The sequence below is a fragment of the Trichechus manatus genome, unplaced genomic scaffold (genome assembly GCF_000243295.1).
Source record: "Trichechus manatus latirostris isolate Lorelei unplaced genomic scaffold, TriManLat1.0 scaffold00003, whole genome shotgun sequence".
Classification (NCBI taxonomy): Eukaryota; Metazoa; Chordata; class Mammalia; order Sirenia; family Trichechidae; genus Trichechus; species Trichechus manatus.
The window spans coordinates 9853971-9870563 of NW_004443939.1; the positions used below are offsets into that span (position 1 = coordinate 9853971).

The 16593-nt window shown below is 36.9% G+C and overlaps 1 protein-coding gene across 3 annotated transcripts in view; it reads right to left on the reverse strand.

The window, feature by feature from the left end:
- Positions 1–16593, reverse strand: part of ITGB3BP (integrin subunit beta 3 binding protein) — a 107221-nt gene that overhangs the window by 52718 nt on the left and 37910 nt on the right. For 2 of the 3 annotated variants that reach the window (XM_004369011.2, XM_023730646.1), the window contains exon 2: positions 12537–12579. In XM_004369011.2, coding sequence (XP_004369068.2) covers positions 12537–12579 — 43 coding nt within the window. Of the gene's footprint in view, positions 1–9770; positions 9780–12536; positions 12580–16593 lie in introns of those variants that run through there. The other variant, XM_023730652.1, reaches the window with a different exon arrangement.

Sequence of the window (16593 nt, forward strand, 5' to 3'; positions counted from 1 at the left end):
CATGCTTATTCAATCCGTACGCTGAGCAAAATAATCCGAGAAACTGGACTAGATGAAGAAGAAAGCAGCATCAGGATTAGAGGAAGACTCATTAACCACCTGTGATACGCAGATGACACAATCTTGCTTGCTGAAAGCGAAGAGAACTTGAAGCACTTACTGATGAACATCAAAGGCTACACACTTCAGTATGGATTACATCTCAACATAAAGAAAACAAAAATCCTCACAATAAGCAACATCATGATAAACAGAGAAAAGATTGAAGCTGTCAAGATTTCATTTTACTTGGATCTACAATCAACACCCATGGAAGCAGCAGTCAAGAGATCAAACGACGTATTGCATTGGGCAAATCTGCTGCAAAAGACCTCTTTAAAGTGTTAAAAAGCAAAGGTGTCACTTTGAGGACTAAGCTTTGCTTGAACCAAGCCGTGGTATTTCCAATCCCCTCATATGCATGCGAAAGCTGGACAATGAATAAGAGAGACCAAAGAAAAACTGATGCACTTGAATATGATATTGGTGAAGAATATTGAACATACTGTGGATTGCCAGAAAGAATGAACAAATCTGTCTTGGAAGAAGTACAGCCAGAATGCTCACTGGAAGCGAGGATGGCGAGACTTCATCTCACATAGTTCGGACATGTTATCAGAAGGGATCAGCCCCTGGAGAAGGACATCATGCTTGGTAAAGTAGAGGGTCAGCGAAAAAGGGGAGGACCCTCAACAAGATGGACTGACGCAGTGGCTGCAACAGTGGACTCAAACATTGTGAGGATGGTGCAGGACTGGGCAGTGCTTCTTTCTATTGTACATAGGGTCCCTATGAGTCGGAACTGACTCGACGGCACCTAACAACAACAACAAAGATGAGAAGTGGGCAGAGAAGCCAGGTACTGGAAATGGAACAACCAGAAAACAATTAAAGAGGATGTTGACACATTGTAAAAAATATACAACAAATGTCACTGAACACTTTGTGTAAAAATTGTCAAATGGGAACCTAACTTGCTGTGTAAACTTAAAAAATACAATAAAAAAAAAAAAAGAGTCTTGTTCTTACTTGCTCATGATTAATGCCATGTAGCACTGGCATTGGTCAACTGGTTAAAAAGCACAGGGCTGGTCTGAGGCTGGGCCAGTATTCTTCTTGTTTTAACCAATAAAGTCTGTGACGTACATACTCCAGGGCATTTCTGAGATAAGACATATTCTTCCATGACCACTATTTGAATTTGTACCTCCTGCCATTAGGCTAAGATTGGTATTTGTAGGGGGCAGGGAGATGGATTAGAACTTGGCAACCCTGAAAAGTATCCTCTAGAACCAGGACACAACCAGGATTCCATTCAATTCAACTGCTAACCAAAAGGTTGTGGTTCAAAACCTAATCAGCGGATTCTCTGGAGAAAGACCTGGTGATCTGTTTCCATAAAGATTACAGCCAAGAAAACCCTATGGGGTGGTTCTACCCTGTCACATGGCATTACTGTGAGTTAAAAACAAGTTGACAACACCTAACAACAACAACGAGGATCTGTTGTGATGAAATAACTCAGATAAATAGAGTAACAGAAAAAAGGAATAAAAGTGGCTGGACCCAGAGGATAAAGACTATCAAATCTTCTTGAGAACAATGACTATATACAGTCTCTGGGGAGCAAGTCCCCTTCAAAAGGTTATGCTCCTAGGAGCAACTGAGGATTAGCTACCACCCCTATGCAGAACCCTGTACTAGATATGGATCAGGTTGCAAGTTCCATCCTACCAGGTTGATTCTCTAAATAAGTTTTGGGAACTCGATGCAGTGTTTTTTGGTTTGTTAGCATTGGCATAGAACCTGAATAAAAGCTTTGTCTGCTGAATGTATACAAGTTATGATGGCATAGTACCTCTCTCCTATGTTTCATTTCTTCAGCAAAATTGTCATAGTTTGGATTTCCACCTGGCAGTGTTGGTCACAGGTGTCCACCTACTATTGCTGCTGGATGAAGTCTATCAGTTCTAGCTATGACAACAGACCACGAAAGAAAGATGGTATTGGCCATTTCCTGGCACACAGATTTATATGACAATGCATTGTTACAGTTTCTATAGCTGTAAATTATGTTAAAGGAGGGGTCTCGCAGGAAAAGTATAAGTATATACCCAAACATCTCTTATGATCTAAAGGATTTACTCCATAAATATTAAAAATATGTGTCTAGTATCATTAGATCATACAATGTAGAGATAAGACATGACCTAAGGAGTAAATTATTAGGCTCTCAAGTATGTAATTTATGGATTAGATAAGAGGTTAAAAATAAAACAAATAAAAACCTGTTGCCACTGAATCGATTCCAACTCACAGCAATCCTATAGGACAGAACAGAACTGCCCCATAGGGTTTCCAAAGAGCAGCTGGTGGATTCAAACTGCTGACCTTTTGGTTAGTGGCCATAGTTCTTAATCACTACACCACCAGGGCTCCAGATAAGAGGTAGCTGTTGTTGTTGTTGTTGTGTGCCATCGAGTTGATTCTAACTCATAGCGATCCTATAGAACAGAGTGGAACTGCCCCATAGGGTTTCTAAGGAGTGGCTGGTGGATTAGAACTGCTGACCTTTTGGTTAGCTACTAAGCTTTTAACCTAACCACTGTGCCACCAGGGCTCCAGATAAGAAGTTGTGATGCTAAAATTGCTGGGGGGCTGCCTAGACAAAGCTTCACGGGAAGTTATCTTCAAAGTATATAATACGTAGTTAAAATGAACAATTATTCCTGGTCAAGGAGGTTAAGAAAGAACTCTTTATTAGGTACAAGAGTACCTTTCTCTTTCTAATTTTGTTGAAGAATTGAATTTTCCAGTTTGGATTTTGTTGATTGCATACCTGATGTGTTCCTTTATCACTTGTAAAGCCTGTAAATTTGGAGTTAGACTACAGGTTTCAACAAATTCAGGTTCAAAATTTTAGCACAATGTTTTATACACAGTGTGATATCCTTCCTGTGGCATTACATTAGGCAGCACAGCATTGGAAAGAAAAAAAAAGAGGAATGGAGAACTTACAAGATTAAGTCTTAAGAGATGTATCAATCAAACACAATGCATGTATCTTTATTGAATCCTGATTCAAACAAAACAACTGATAGCCCTATATTAATTAAAGAAGCTGAGTTCTTAACTAAAATCCTTCCCACAAAGAAATTCCAGGTCTGGGGGCTTTCTCTAATGAACACTATTAACACTTAAAGAAAAAAAAAATCCACTCTTAATACATATTCCTTCAAAAAATAGAAGACATAAGGGACACTTCCCAAATCACTTTATGAAGCCGGCATTACTCTGATAACCAAAACCAAAGACATAACAAGAAAACACCAAACAAAATCCCACATGAAGGTTAAATGCAACATTTCTTAACAAAATGTCATCAACTCTAATCCAGGAATATATAAAAATAATAAAATATAACCAAGTAGGATTTGGAGGCTGTGGTGGTTCAGTGGTAGAATTCTTGCCTTCCATGTGGGAGACCCAGGTTAGATTCCTGGCTGATGCACATCACACACAGCCAACACCTGTCTGTTAGTGAAGGCTTGTGTGTTATCACGATCCTTCACAGGTTTCAGTGGAGCTTCCAGACTAAGACTGACTAGGAAGACAGGCCTAGTGACCTACTTCTGAAAATCAACCAATGAAAACCCTATGGACCACAAAAGTTTGATCTGCAACCAATCAAGGTGATGGTATAGGACCAGAGCAGTGTCTTGTTCCATTGTGCATGGGGCCATCATGAGTTGTGGGCTGATTCCACAGAAGCTAACAACAACAACAAGGGGGGTTTATCCAAGGAGTGCAGAGTTGGTTTAACACTTGAAAAAATCAACCGATGTAATTCATCTTACCAAGAAAAGAAAATTTAAAAAAAGATACGAGCTTCTTAACAGATTAAGAAAGGTAGCTGTTGTTGTTGTGTGCCATCGAGTTGATTCTGACTCATAGTGATAGAACAGAGTAGAACTGCCCCATAGGGTTTCTAAGGAGTGGCTGGTGGATTAGAACTGCTGACCTTTTGGTTAGCTACTAAGCTTTTAACCTAACCACTGTGCCACCAGGGCTCCAGATAAGAAGTTGTGATGCTAAAATTGCTGGGGGGCTGTCTAGACAAAGCTTCACGGGAAGCTATCTTCAAAGTACATAATACACAGTTAAAATGAACAACTATTCCTGGTCAAGGAGGTTAAGAAAGACAAATTTCAACACTTTCATGGTAAAACTCTCAGTAAACTAGAAACTTAAGGGAACTTCCTCAACCTGATAAAGGGCATCTGTGAAAAGACCTTTGCTAATATCATACTTAATGGTTAAAGATTAAATGCTCCCCTTCCCAGAAACAGGAAAAAACATTCTCAACGCTTCTAGCCAACACTGTACTGGAGGCTCCACTCAGGGCAGTAAGGTGGGGGGAGGGGGAAAGACAAACAGACTGGAACGAGAAGACATAAAAGCTGTCAATTTTTGTAAACATGACTTGCAAACATGAAAGTCGCAAAGAATCTGCAAAAAACCTCCAAGAATTAATCAGTGAGTTTAGCAAGGTTGCAGGACACAAGGCAATATATAAAAATCAAATATATTTCTACTGGTAAGGAACAACTAAGGTCCCTAGGTGGCGCAAACGGTATCTAAATGTTGGTGGTTTGAACCCACCCAGCAGTGCCACAGAGAAAGGCCTGGTGATCTGCTTCCATAAAGATTACAGCCAAGAAAACTCTATTGGGCAGTTCTACTCTGTAATACATGGGGTTGTCATGAATTGGAATCAACTCAACAGCAGTGGAGTTTTAAGGAAAAGTTAGAAATTAAAAATTGAAACAAATCATTTACAATGGCTTCTAAATCCGTGACATAATTAGGGATAAACTTAACAAATATGTGCTAAACCTGAACACTGAAAATCACAAAACGCTGCTCAAAGGAAATTAAAGAAAACGTAAAGAAATGGAGACATATCTATGTTACAGTACATGTGACGTAGTGTTAAGCTCTCTGTACACAGCTTCCAGAGATCAAAAGATTTACTATTTTTGGGATGCCAATTCTCCCTACATTGATTTATAGATTAAATGTGATTCCAATCAAAATCCTAGGCATTTATTTGTTTCTTAATAGAAAATGTGATTCTAAATTTGCATGAAAATACAAAGGATAATTTTGAAAATGAATAAACATGAGTAATGTCAATGAAATAAGCAACTCTATATTCTACCTTTACATAAAAACAATAAACAGGGAAAAAACTGTCAGAATCAATGTTTTTGGAACTTTGGAAATTAACCAAACTTGCAGCTACCCAGGTAATGCTTATTCAAGGAAAATGGTTGATTATCAGGAAGAGCAAATTTTGTGGCATTTTAACTTACTCCAGTCCCATCCCTCACTCCTCAATTCAGTTGTAGCCATGAAAATAACACCCAACATTCCCGGTACCCGAGGAAGCAAAGCAGATTTCAGAGTAGAACTGCTCCATAGGGTTTCCAAGGAGCACCTGGTAGATTCGAACTGCCAATCTTTTGGTTAGCAGCCAAGCTCTTAACCACTGCACCAGGGCTCCCCATTTATAACAGCCCCCCAAAATTAAAATACTTAGGAATAAATCTAACCAGGGATGTAAAAGACCTATACAAAGAAAACTACAAAACACTATTGCAAGAAAGCAAAACAGACCCTACATAAATGGAAAAACATACCATGCTCATGGATAGGTAGATTCAACCTTGTGAAAATGTTAACTCTACCCAAAGCAATCTACAAATACAATGCAATCCCGATCCAAATACTAACAACATTTTTCAATGAGATGGAAAAACTAATCATTAACTTTATATGGAAAGGAAAGAGGCCCCAGGTAAGTAACGCATTATTGAAGAAGAACAAAGTAGGAGGCCTCGCACTACCTGACCTCACAGCCTACTATATAGCTACAGTAGTCAAAACAGCCTGGTACTGGTACAACGAGAGATACATTGACCAACAGAACAGAATTGAGAACCCAGATGTAAATCTACTTACCGACGGACTGCTGATTTTGACAAAGGCCCGAAGTACATTAAATGGGGGAAAAGACAGTCTCGTTAACAAATGCTACCAGCAAAACTGGATGTCCATCTGTAAAAAGATGAAACAGGACCCATACCTCACACCATACACAAAAACTAATTCGAAATGGTTCAAAGACCTAAATATAAAACCAAAAACTATAAAGATTATAGAAGAAAAAATAGAGTCAACATTGGGGGCCTTAATAGGTGGCATAAATAGGGTACAAACCATAACTAACAATATACAAACACCAGAAGATAAGCTAGATAACTGCGATCTTCTAAAAATTAAACACTTACGCTCATGAAAAAACTTCACCAAAAGAGTAAAAAGAGAACCTACAGACATGGATTCGGTTGGTGATCCAACTGAATGCGGAAATTATCGAACAATATCATTAATATCATACGCAAATAAAATTTTGCTAAAGATCATTCAAAAGCAGCTGCAGCAGTACATTGACAGAGAACTATCAGAAATTCAAGCTGGCTTCAGAAGAGGACATGGAACAAGGGATATCACTGCTGATGTCAGATGGATCCTGGCTGAAAGCAGAGAATACCAGAAAGATGTTTACATGTGTTTTATTGACTATGCAAAGGCATTTAACTGTGTAGATCATAGCAAATTATGGATAACATTGTGAAGGATGTGAATTCCAGAACACTTAATTGTGTTCATGAGGAACCTGTACATGGATCAAGAGGCAGTCGTTCGAACAGAACAAGGGGACACTGCATCGATTGAAGTCAGGAAAGGTGTGCGTCAGGGTTGTATCCTTTCACCATACCTATTCAATCTGTATGTTGAGCAAATAATCCAAGAAGCTGGACTATATGAAGAAGAACGGGACATTAGGACTGGAGGAAGATTCATCAGCAACCTGCATTATGCAGATGACACAGCCTTGCTTGCTAAAAGTGAAGAGGACTTGCAGCACTTACTGATGAAGATCAAAGACCACAGCCTTCAGTATGGATTACACCTCAATGTAAAGAAAATAAAAATCCTCACAACTGGACCAATAAGCAACATCATGATAAACAAAGAAAAGACTGAAGTTGTCAAGGATTTCATTTTACTTGGATCCACAATCAACACCCATGGAAGCAGCAGCCAGGAAATCAAAAGACACATTGCAGTGGGCAAATCTGCTGCAAAAGACCTCTTTAAAGTGTTGAAAAGCAAAATGTTACCTTGAAGACTAAGGTGCGCCTGACCCAAGCCATGGTATTTTCAGTTGCATCATATGCATGTGAAAGCTGGACAATGAAAAAGGAAGACCAAAGAATGAATGCCTCTGAATTGTGATGTTGACAAAGAATACTGAATATACCATGGACTGCCAAAAGAACAACAAACCTGTCTTGGAAGAAGTACAACCAGAATGCTCCTTAGAAGCAAGGATGTAGTCTCACATACTTTGGACATGTTATCAGGACAGATCAGTCCTCGGAGAAGGACATCATGCTTGCTAAAGTAGAGGGTCAGCAAAAAAAAGAAAGTCCCTCAATGGATGGATTGACACAGTTGTTGCAACAATGGGCTCAAGCATAAAAAGGATTGTGAGGATGGCGCAGGACCGAGCAGTGTTTCGTTTTGTTGTACATGCGGTCACTATTAGCTGGAAATGACTTGACATCACCTAACAACAGACACAGAAAAAATTTTGGGCTATGACATATCTGACAAAGGTCTAATCTGTAAAATCTATAGGAAAATTCAACACCTCTACAACAAAAAAGACAAATAATCCAATTAATAACTGGGCAAAGAACATGAACAGACACTTCACCAAAGAAGACATTCAGGTGGCTAACAGACACATGAGGAAATGCTTGCAGTCACTAGCCATTAGAGAAATGCAAATCAAAACTACAGTGAGATACCATCTCAGCCCAACATTAGTGGCATGAATCAAAAAAACAGACAATAACAAATGTTGGAAAGGCTGCAGGAAGAAGACTGGAACTCTTACGCACTGCTGGTGGGAATGCAAAATGGTACAAATGGGAGTTCAGCTTCCTATTTACAATTGCCAGCATTGGGGTTGTACTCAATCCTCTAGTGGATGTCTTTGTACACCAGAATAAGCTGCACATAAGAAAGCTTCCACAGCCTGAAGGAGGATGAGGCAGTGGAGTTCACCTTTAAGAAGGCCTGGGCCTGGGCGATCTATCTGTATCTCCAGACCTGGTAAGGTACTTTGTACTAGGAGGGAGAAGTGGCCAAAGGGGAAGAATATGCAGAAGTACAGATCAAAAGTAGACAGGTGCTATAATTGTGGAGGTCTGTAATGAAATAACAGATCTAGGAAATGATCACCAATGGATACTAAAATCCATTAGGTGAAAAATTGACAAAAAATTTTATAATGTAAGGATCGGGCTGACAACACCTGAACCTAAGGATCAGTAACCAGACCATTTTGTGTTTCCTGAGGTGATGCAATAGGAAGTACACCTATGAAGTATTCTTGCCAAAAATTTTAAACCAGAATGTAATTAAGCCTGTAGCTCTACCAGTTAATAAAAAATATGAAAAATAGTGGAATCATTTAAACATCACAAAAAAACAATCAACCAAATTCAGAACATAGAATATACTTATAGAACGAATGACCCAGTTTTTTCAACAAATAAATTACAAGAAAAAGTGAGACAGGGAGACAGAGAGTACCTAAAGATTTAAAAAGACCTAAGAGATATAAGAACCAATGCAATGTGAAAATCTTGTTTGGATCTTGATTTTAATTAAGCCAACCATAAAGACATTTTGAAATTACCATGAAAATGTGAATATTAACTGGGTAAAAGATAATCTTAAGGAATTACTGTCATTTTGTAAGGTATAATTATACACAGTGATTATGAAAATAGAAGGCATTATCTGTTTAGAGATGCACATTGAAGTTTATACTGATAAAGTGATATAATGTCTGGGACTTGCTATAAAATATTCCAGGAAAAAAATAATTCACACGCACACACATGCATACATACACACACACGTATATGTGCAGATAGACAGATAAAGCAGAATTAGCAAAATGTTGAAAACAGTTGAAGATGGGTGATAGATACATAGGAGTTCATTATACTATTCTATCTTCTTTTGTGTATGTTTGAAAATTTCATTACTACAAAAGAAAGGAAGGAAGGAAGGGAGGGAGAGCCTAGCAAATGAGGGAAGGGAAGGAATAACAGAAGGGTAGGAAAGAGGGAAGGGGCCCTGGTGGTGCAATGGTTAAGTGCTTGGCTGCTAACTGGAAGGTTGGTGGTTCAAACCCACCTGGTGCCTCTGTGGGAGAAAGACCTGGCAATCTGCTCTCATAAAGATTATAGCCTAGAAAACCCTATGGGGAAGTCCTACTCTGTCACATGGTGTTGCTAGGAACTGATACTGATTCAACAGCACCTAACAACAACAACAGGAAGGAGGGAGGGGAGGGCGGGAAGAAGTAAATTTGAGCCAGGTCAGTAAGTAAGCCTGTAGGGTGCGTGCTATAGAATTTCCTAATGCTCTAGCATCCAAAGTCCCAGAAGCCCTCTGTCTCTGAGATTGACAATGTTGGACCATGGGAATAACCAGATTTAGAGGTGTCCCATCAATAGAAATGGACAAATCTGGACTGGGAATCTAGGTACAAAGTAGAAGAACTGCCACAGAACTTGCACCATTATTCCTTCTGGCAGCATGCCTATTGAGCTGGTCTTAGTAGGAAGTATGCTCCTTCTCTTCTCATCTGTAGTAGCTGCTTCTATTCCCTCTCTCAGGTGGTCTGAAAGAAATAGGGTTAAATTGGCTAGGTAAATGGCCAGGTAGCCATTTGTCCCTATAAATTCATTTAGGTTACCATCAGTAGCAGTCTGGAATAAATAATTCATCTCAGTTCTTGAAAATCCATATAGAAACAATGCTGAGAGGGCAACAACTTGTGGAGCTCTAATTTTGTAGGAAATGATGAATGAAAACCCCTTCATTTTTACTATCTCCCTAACAATTTGAGAGGTTAAGAAACAGTGGTACTGGCAGTATATACTCTGTAAGTGGGGCATAGGAGATGTCCCATTTGTGGGGGGAAAAAAAACCACTTTTGCAGCCTTGCCCTGATATCATGGAGCATTAATCTCTGTAAGTGCAGCTGCATTTGGAATACTGGGGGTTGGGAGTTCCAAACATCTCTGGGAGAGAAAATAACAATGGTTTAGGATGAACAGGCTCCAGTTCAACCAGTTTGCGTATAAAGGCCATTTCCCTTCTTGGACACCAGAGTCTTCTTCCTTTAGTACCTATCGGTAAGGCAAAATGACCAATTACTACTGCCCTGACAGAGAACACAACAGAGTCGTTGATGGAGCAGGAGAAAGGTGGGGGGCAGAATTCAAATTGTAGCAAAAAAACCAGACTTAACGGTGCGACTGAGACTGAAGGAACCCCAGAAAGCATGGCCCCCGGACTCTCTGTAAACCCAGAAATAAAACCATTCCCGAGGCCAACTCTTCAGACAAAGATTAGATTGGACTATGGGACATAAAATGATACTCATGAAGAGTGTGCTTCTTAGCTCAAGTAGATACATGAGACTAAATGGGCAGCTTCTGTCTGGAGAGATGAGAAGGGAGAGAGGGTCAGAAGCTGGTGGAATGGACATGGGAAATCAGGGTGGAAAGAAGGAGTGTGCTGTCACAGTATAGGGACAACAAGCAGGGTCACAAAACAATGTATGTATAAATTTTTGTATGAGAGACTAACTTGAATTGTAAATTTTCACTTAAATTAAAACAATAAAATAAATAAAAATATGAAAACAAAAATGACCAGTTACTACTAGTTCCTCTCTAGCTTTGCAGCAATTAAGTATTCCTATAAATAAACAATGAAAATCTGATTTCCTTTTGTATGGGCTAAAGCAGCTTGAATGGGATTAATGGCCATGTGGTAGATTCTTGGAAGCCAGGCTGCTTTAGGGCTAAGATGTTACTGGAGTGGCTGAAAGTATAAATGTAGTCAAGGAAAGAAACGCAGATTTAGCACCAGAATAGAACAAAAGCTGTCTGAATATAGAGTTGTAGACAAATGATGAGGTAAGAGTACAAAAGCTGAGAATATCAGGAATAGGTCAGGAAACAGCAATGTTGAAGAAAGGCCCAGGCTAGGATGCTAGAAACTTGCTTTTAGCAGTTGGTGGCCATGTGGTATGAAGCTAAGTCAGCTGGTTTAAAGGTACAGAACTGGGCCAAATGTAACAATGCATTTTTCTAATACCGGATATTAGCTGTGGCATTGGATACCTTGACACATCCTCATCTCAATAAAAAATGGATAGAAAGCCTGCCCTGACAACAATTGTACTTTATGAAGAGGATAAATTGTGAAATAGCCATTCTTTTTGTTCAAATAATGTTACTATCTCCCAAAGAACAGCTTTAGGGCAGGAAAGAACAGTATTTCATTTCAAGCTGGACTACTCACCTACCAAAAATACCATTCTGACCAAAGAAACAGATGCAGAATTACAGTCACAGCTGCATTCTATACAGAACAAGTTGTATAATGGTACTCTAAACTGCTAATTACACTGCTAATGATTTTTTTAGTGTCACTGCAGTTATTTTGCCACCTTTGTTTAAATTTTTTAAAAAAGCAACTAGGAAATTTTTTAAATGGTAAATTTCTGTTTTGTTAAATACCAATGTGTCTTCCAAAGGGAAATTCTATCTAAAACCCATTTCTTGAAAAGGCATTATCATATAGGATTTCATAGGAGCTCATGTGTTTTAATTTACTTTCTCACCGATTTATAGCCATTTAAGATCACTGAGGCCATAAGTATTTCAGTATTACAGTTTGCACCTAGATTCACAGTTCATATGAAAAGATAATAAACTAACATATGTCATGATAGCTGGTATTGGTATGTGCTGTGACCAGATTTACAAAAAAAGTAATAGCAACAGTACAATTTTATTTCTACTGTGATAACCATGGTGAAATTTATTACAGTATTAGTACCTTATTGTTTAATCATGCCAGCATAGCTGAATTACATTTTTTATATAAAAATGATGTTAATGTTTTTATTTCAATTTAGCAGATTATACTATGCAGATTAAAGCATTATCATTATTCTGTGTTGTTTGTTGTACATTTAAGTAGCAGAATATTTTTTTCTACCAAGAGTAAACTAATTTCTACTAAATTACTTCATTAAAGTTTCTAAATAACTAGCCTCTTATGAACACCTAAAGCTGGACAAAAACTTACACACATTCAATTTACAAAAAAAATTTATACCCAGAAAAGAGGTGCCCCAATCACAATTATGCCACAATGTTTTTTTAAAATAATTTTTTGATAATGTTTATATTTAGTAAGGTAAATCAGTAGTTAAAAATTAAAAACACAGAATCTTATGTAATTACAAACTCGTAAGTACTTACATTTTCTTCTAACAGACCTTCTAATCTTAGTGATCTTTTAGCACTGCAAAAAAAATGTAAAGAAGTCTCAGATTTGACATGCTTTAAGTAGCCACATATTTAAGAGTAAGATATATAAACAAAAATTGTTACTTTTACCAACTAATTTTTATATAACTTATTAAAGCAGAATACCATATAAAGAAAGCAATTATTCATGATAATGAAACTGAGTTTTTTAATAGTATATTTAATAGTATATTTTTAATAGTATATTTTAATAGTAAATTTGTTTTTAATAGTATCTTTCAAAATGGAATCATAATTAAATATTTAAATGGATCACTTTTCTATATATGTGGTTTTATATACATGAACTACCATACAATTCAAAGATTAAAGTCATATTATAAGAAATCTTAGCAAAAAATTACTTTTTGTTTTTAAATACTACTAATAAAAAATCATACATAAGAGCAAAATAATTTACATACCTTCAACGGAGATGTTAAAAGTGTATTATTTGCAGAAATAAATGTCAGGTGTTAAAATAAAGGTATAAGCAAGGTGAAAAAGTTTTGCACATTATTCTACCTTTAAACATGATTCAGTGCTACCAGACTATGACTTAACTGAGGAACAGATGCTCTATGACTTTATAAGTCCCCAATCCATAAGAAACTATTTTTTGTCACCTTCACTAAACTGATTCAGGAACATGCCAGGCTCTCTCTGTGCAAAATCTGTTCTGCTAAACTGGATACCCAGCTGTTGGTGACAATGCTTAGAAAGGAAAGTCGAGTATTTATAATACTTTATTTCATACAGCTGTCTTCTAAAGAGCAGTCATCAACATTTTACTGAATTTAGACTAAATGCTCAAAGGAGAGAAAGGTCAGTATGAATTAAAACTAGTTTTCTCAGTGACAAATACAGCATAAAATTACTTTCTTGATCACTGAGACATAGAAATTAAGTTACTTAAATTACCAGAGAACTATAAGGCAAAAAAAGATTGTATTATAAAGTTGTATTATAGAAAAAATTGTATAGATCATAGGAAATGACTACAAATAACTGACTTGATTTACAAACAACTGATAAAAGAGACGGACAACCTATGAAACTTACTGAGCAGTAAATATTAAATACAAAAATTTAATCTATCTAAAAAGGGTTCACTAATTTTGCTATCATATGTATGTTAGCCTATCATAAAACATTATTTTTGTGACTGACTAAATTGGTTTAAAGAATTAATCTCTTTGAAATCAATTTAATGTGAATTCTCAATGAAGTAAGAAGAGAATAAAGGTATGAACAAGTAACAGTGGCAGATGATCTGCAAAAGTACTTATATTTAGCTTTGGAATATATATTACTCTATTCCAGTTTTGGGAAACCCTGGTGGTGTAGTGGTTAAGAGATCGGCTGCTAACCTAAAGGTCAACAGTTTGAATTCACCACGTGCTCCTTGGAAACCCTATGGGGCAGTTCTACTCTGTCCTATAGGGTCACTATGAGTCAAAATCGACTCGATGGCAACGGGTTTGGTTTTGGTTTTTGGATTCCAGTTATGAGATGTTCTGGTATTTCACACTAATTCAAAAGTAGAGATCAAAAACTAAAGCTACACAGTGCAGCATCTTGTATCATTTGTTTCTAAATTCTAAGATGCAACACTATATTTTAGAAGGACACAAACCCCAGCCTGATATTAAGTTTTCAAAATATTACTACTTTATTATCAATGATTAATTTTTAGAGAAAGTAACTAAATGTTTGTATTTAAAAGGTTTCAAGATTAGGCCCTAGATTGATCTAAGAAGTCTAAGGAAGTATGTAAAAGTAAACAAGAAAGTAAGCTAGGTTAAAAGAGGCTGTTACCTCCCACTTTAGCTATGCTGTAAGAATATAAAACATGATCTGTTGTGTGTAATGTGATGTTCAGATAATCCAGGCACCTAATAATCAAAAGCTGGTAATATTACAGGAATCCTAAAAAGATCTAATAGACCAGATTAGAAGAAATCCATTAGTTCAGCCAATAGGGAAGAGTTCGTGAGACTTTGCCAGTATCACACGGCTTGAGGGAAAGAAACTCAGAGCTCAGGTCCTGTGTATAATACATCTTTGTTGAACTGAGGGGGAAGGAGGTAAAGAAGAGTAAACCTACTAAAGGAATTTATGATCATCTATTCTAACCATTCTATTAGAATTGGGCTCACTATTAATCAGTTTATCAGTCATTAAATTAAGCACCTACAAAAAGGTCAGCAGTTCAAACCCATCAGCTGCTCCATGGGAGAAAGATGTGGCAGTCTGCTTCTGTAAAGATTACAGCCTTGGAAACTCTATTGGGCAGTTCTACTCTGTCCTACAGGGTTGCTATGAGTCGGAATCATCTCAATGGCAGTAGGTTTGGTTTTGTATATATGCAAGGCATTCTTTTACCCCTGAACTGTATAACATAAAGAGGATTAGGACGATGTTAGTCGGACTAAAGAGGAAAAGATGTATGAAACATATAGTATAAAGAAAGAAGAGACAAAACTTGATTAGATATATGGAATAAATATTTTCCTAAAATATTTAATCAATTACTAACAGTATTGGTTAGCAATTAAAAGTGATATATTTCTGGTAGTTCTGTAAAGTTAGAAGCAGCTCATGTGGCTGTTTCAGTTTGTGACAAAATGAGCACCTACCTATTATGTCCTAATTACCTCCCTCTCATGGGTAACCATATAACCCCTGCAGGTGACTTCTCACTTTCAACTTACCCAAATTTTTACCTATTCCTGTAATTTAAATACTATATTCCATCTTGCAGTGAGTGTACTAGGTTTAGGTTCACTGGGATCAAAATTCTGGTTGCTACCAGCATTCTTGCTGCTGAGAACTTAAGAACAAATTTAAAAAAAAAAAATTTGACATGCAATTTTATATCAACAGGAATAGAAAGTATTACTATGTTTGTTCTTTATATATAGATTTAGCTATGCTAGTATCCTGAAGAGGACTCTGATTCATCAGAAGAGAACAAGTAGATGCATTTGATTACATGACATTACTAACAGCAATGATTAAAGAAATAATTCTACAAAAAAATGAACTATCATTGGATCCCTAATTAAAAACTAGGAATCATACCTCAAAAGCACAAGAAATTATGTGATTTGAGGTTCTCTAATATGACTTTTAAAACAATAGATAAAATGATTTGAATAGCAGGACTGAGGGTCAAAGTGGGGGAGGGGTGAAGAACAAAGTAAAGCAGACAAGACTTACGGAGCCTTGATGCTATGACAAATACCTTCCCTAAGGTGGGCATATCACATAATTTCACTAAGCTTCATAAAGTAGATAATAATACTAGCCTGTAAAGTAGTTAAGAAATTTCTGAATGGAAGATAAAAATATCAGTATTTCAGTGCTTCCATTTACTCCTCACTATAATGGAATGATAATATTGCCAGCCACCAACTTAACAAGAATGTTTAGAGAATTACTGGGTATGCTTATGAGATGCTTAGAAATCCTTTGATGAAAGGCAATGGCTAAATTTAAATCCCATGTGACTCCTTAAGTGTAAATTGAGATATCTGAAATGATTTATTTTCCATTCTATGTATGGGAATCAGTAGAGATGGGAGAAAAATCTCCTATATCCTTTTTGCATGTTCCCTTTCATTCAAGCCTATTCTCCTTTGTGTTTAACAGTTTTAGTGGCACATAATAATTCACTACCACAGCATGGGTGAATGGGAACACCACTCCATTACATGTAGACGCATGGTCACTATGTGCCAGCATCAAAATAATTGACTAATCCTCTTACTCTTCAGGACAAAATTGGCCAAAAACTTTTAATGATTATTGGGAAACATATTTGTGGTGTCAAAAGCGTCCTTATTAAAAGATTAATAAAGAGTTAGCCAAAGAATTCTTAAACAAAAGTCAAATGGATATATTTTGTTCATGGTAACCACAAAGAAAGTTAACAAACCAACTCCTAAAAATAAAGACGAAAATCATAAAGTCTCAGCAAAAACAAAACCTACAAAAACAAAAGAAA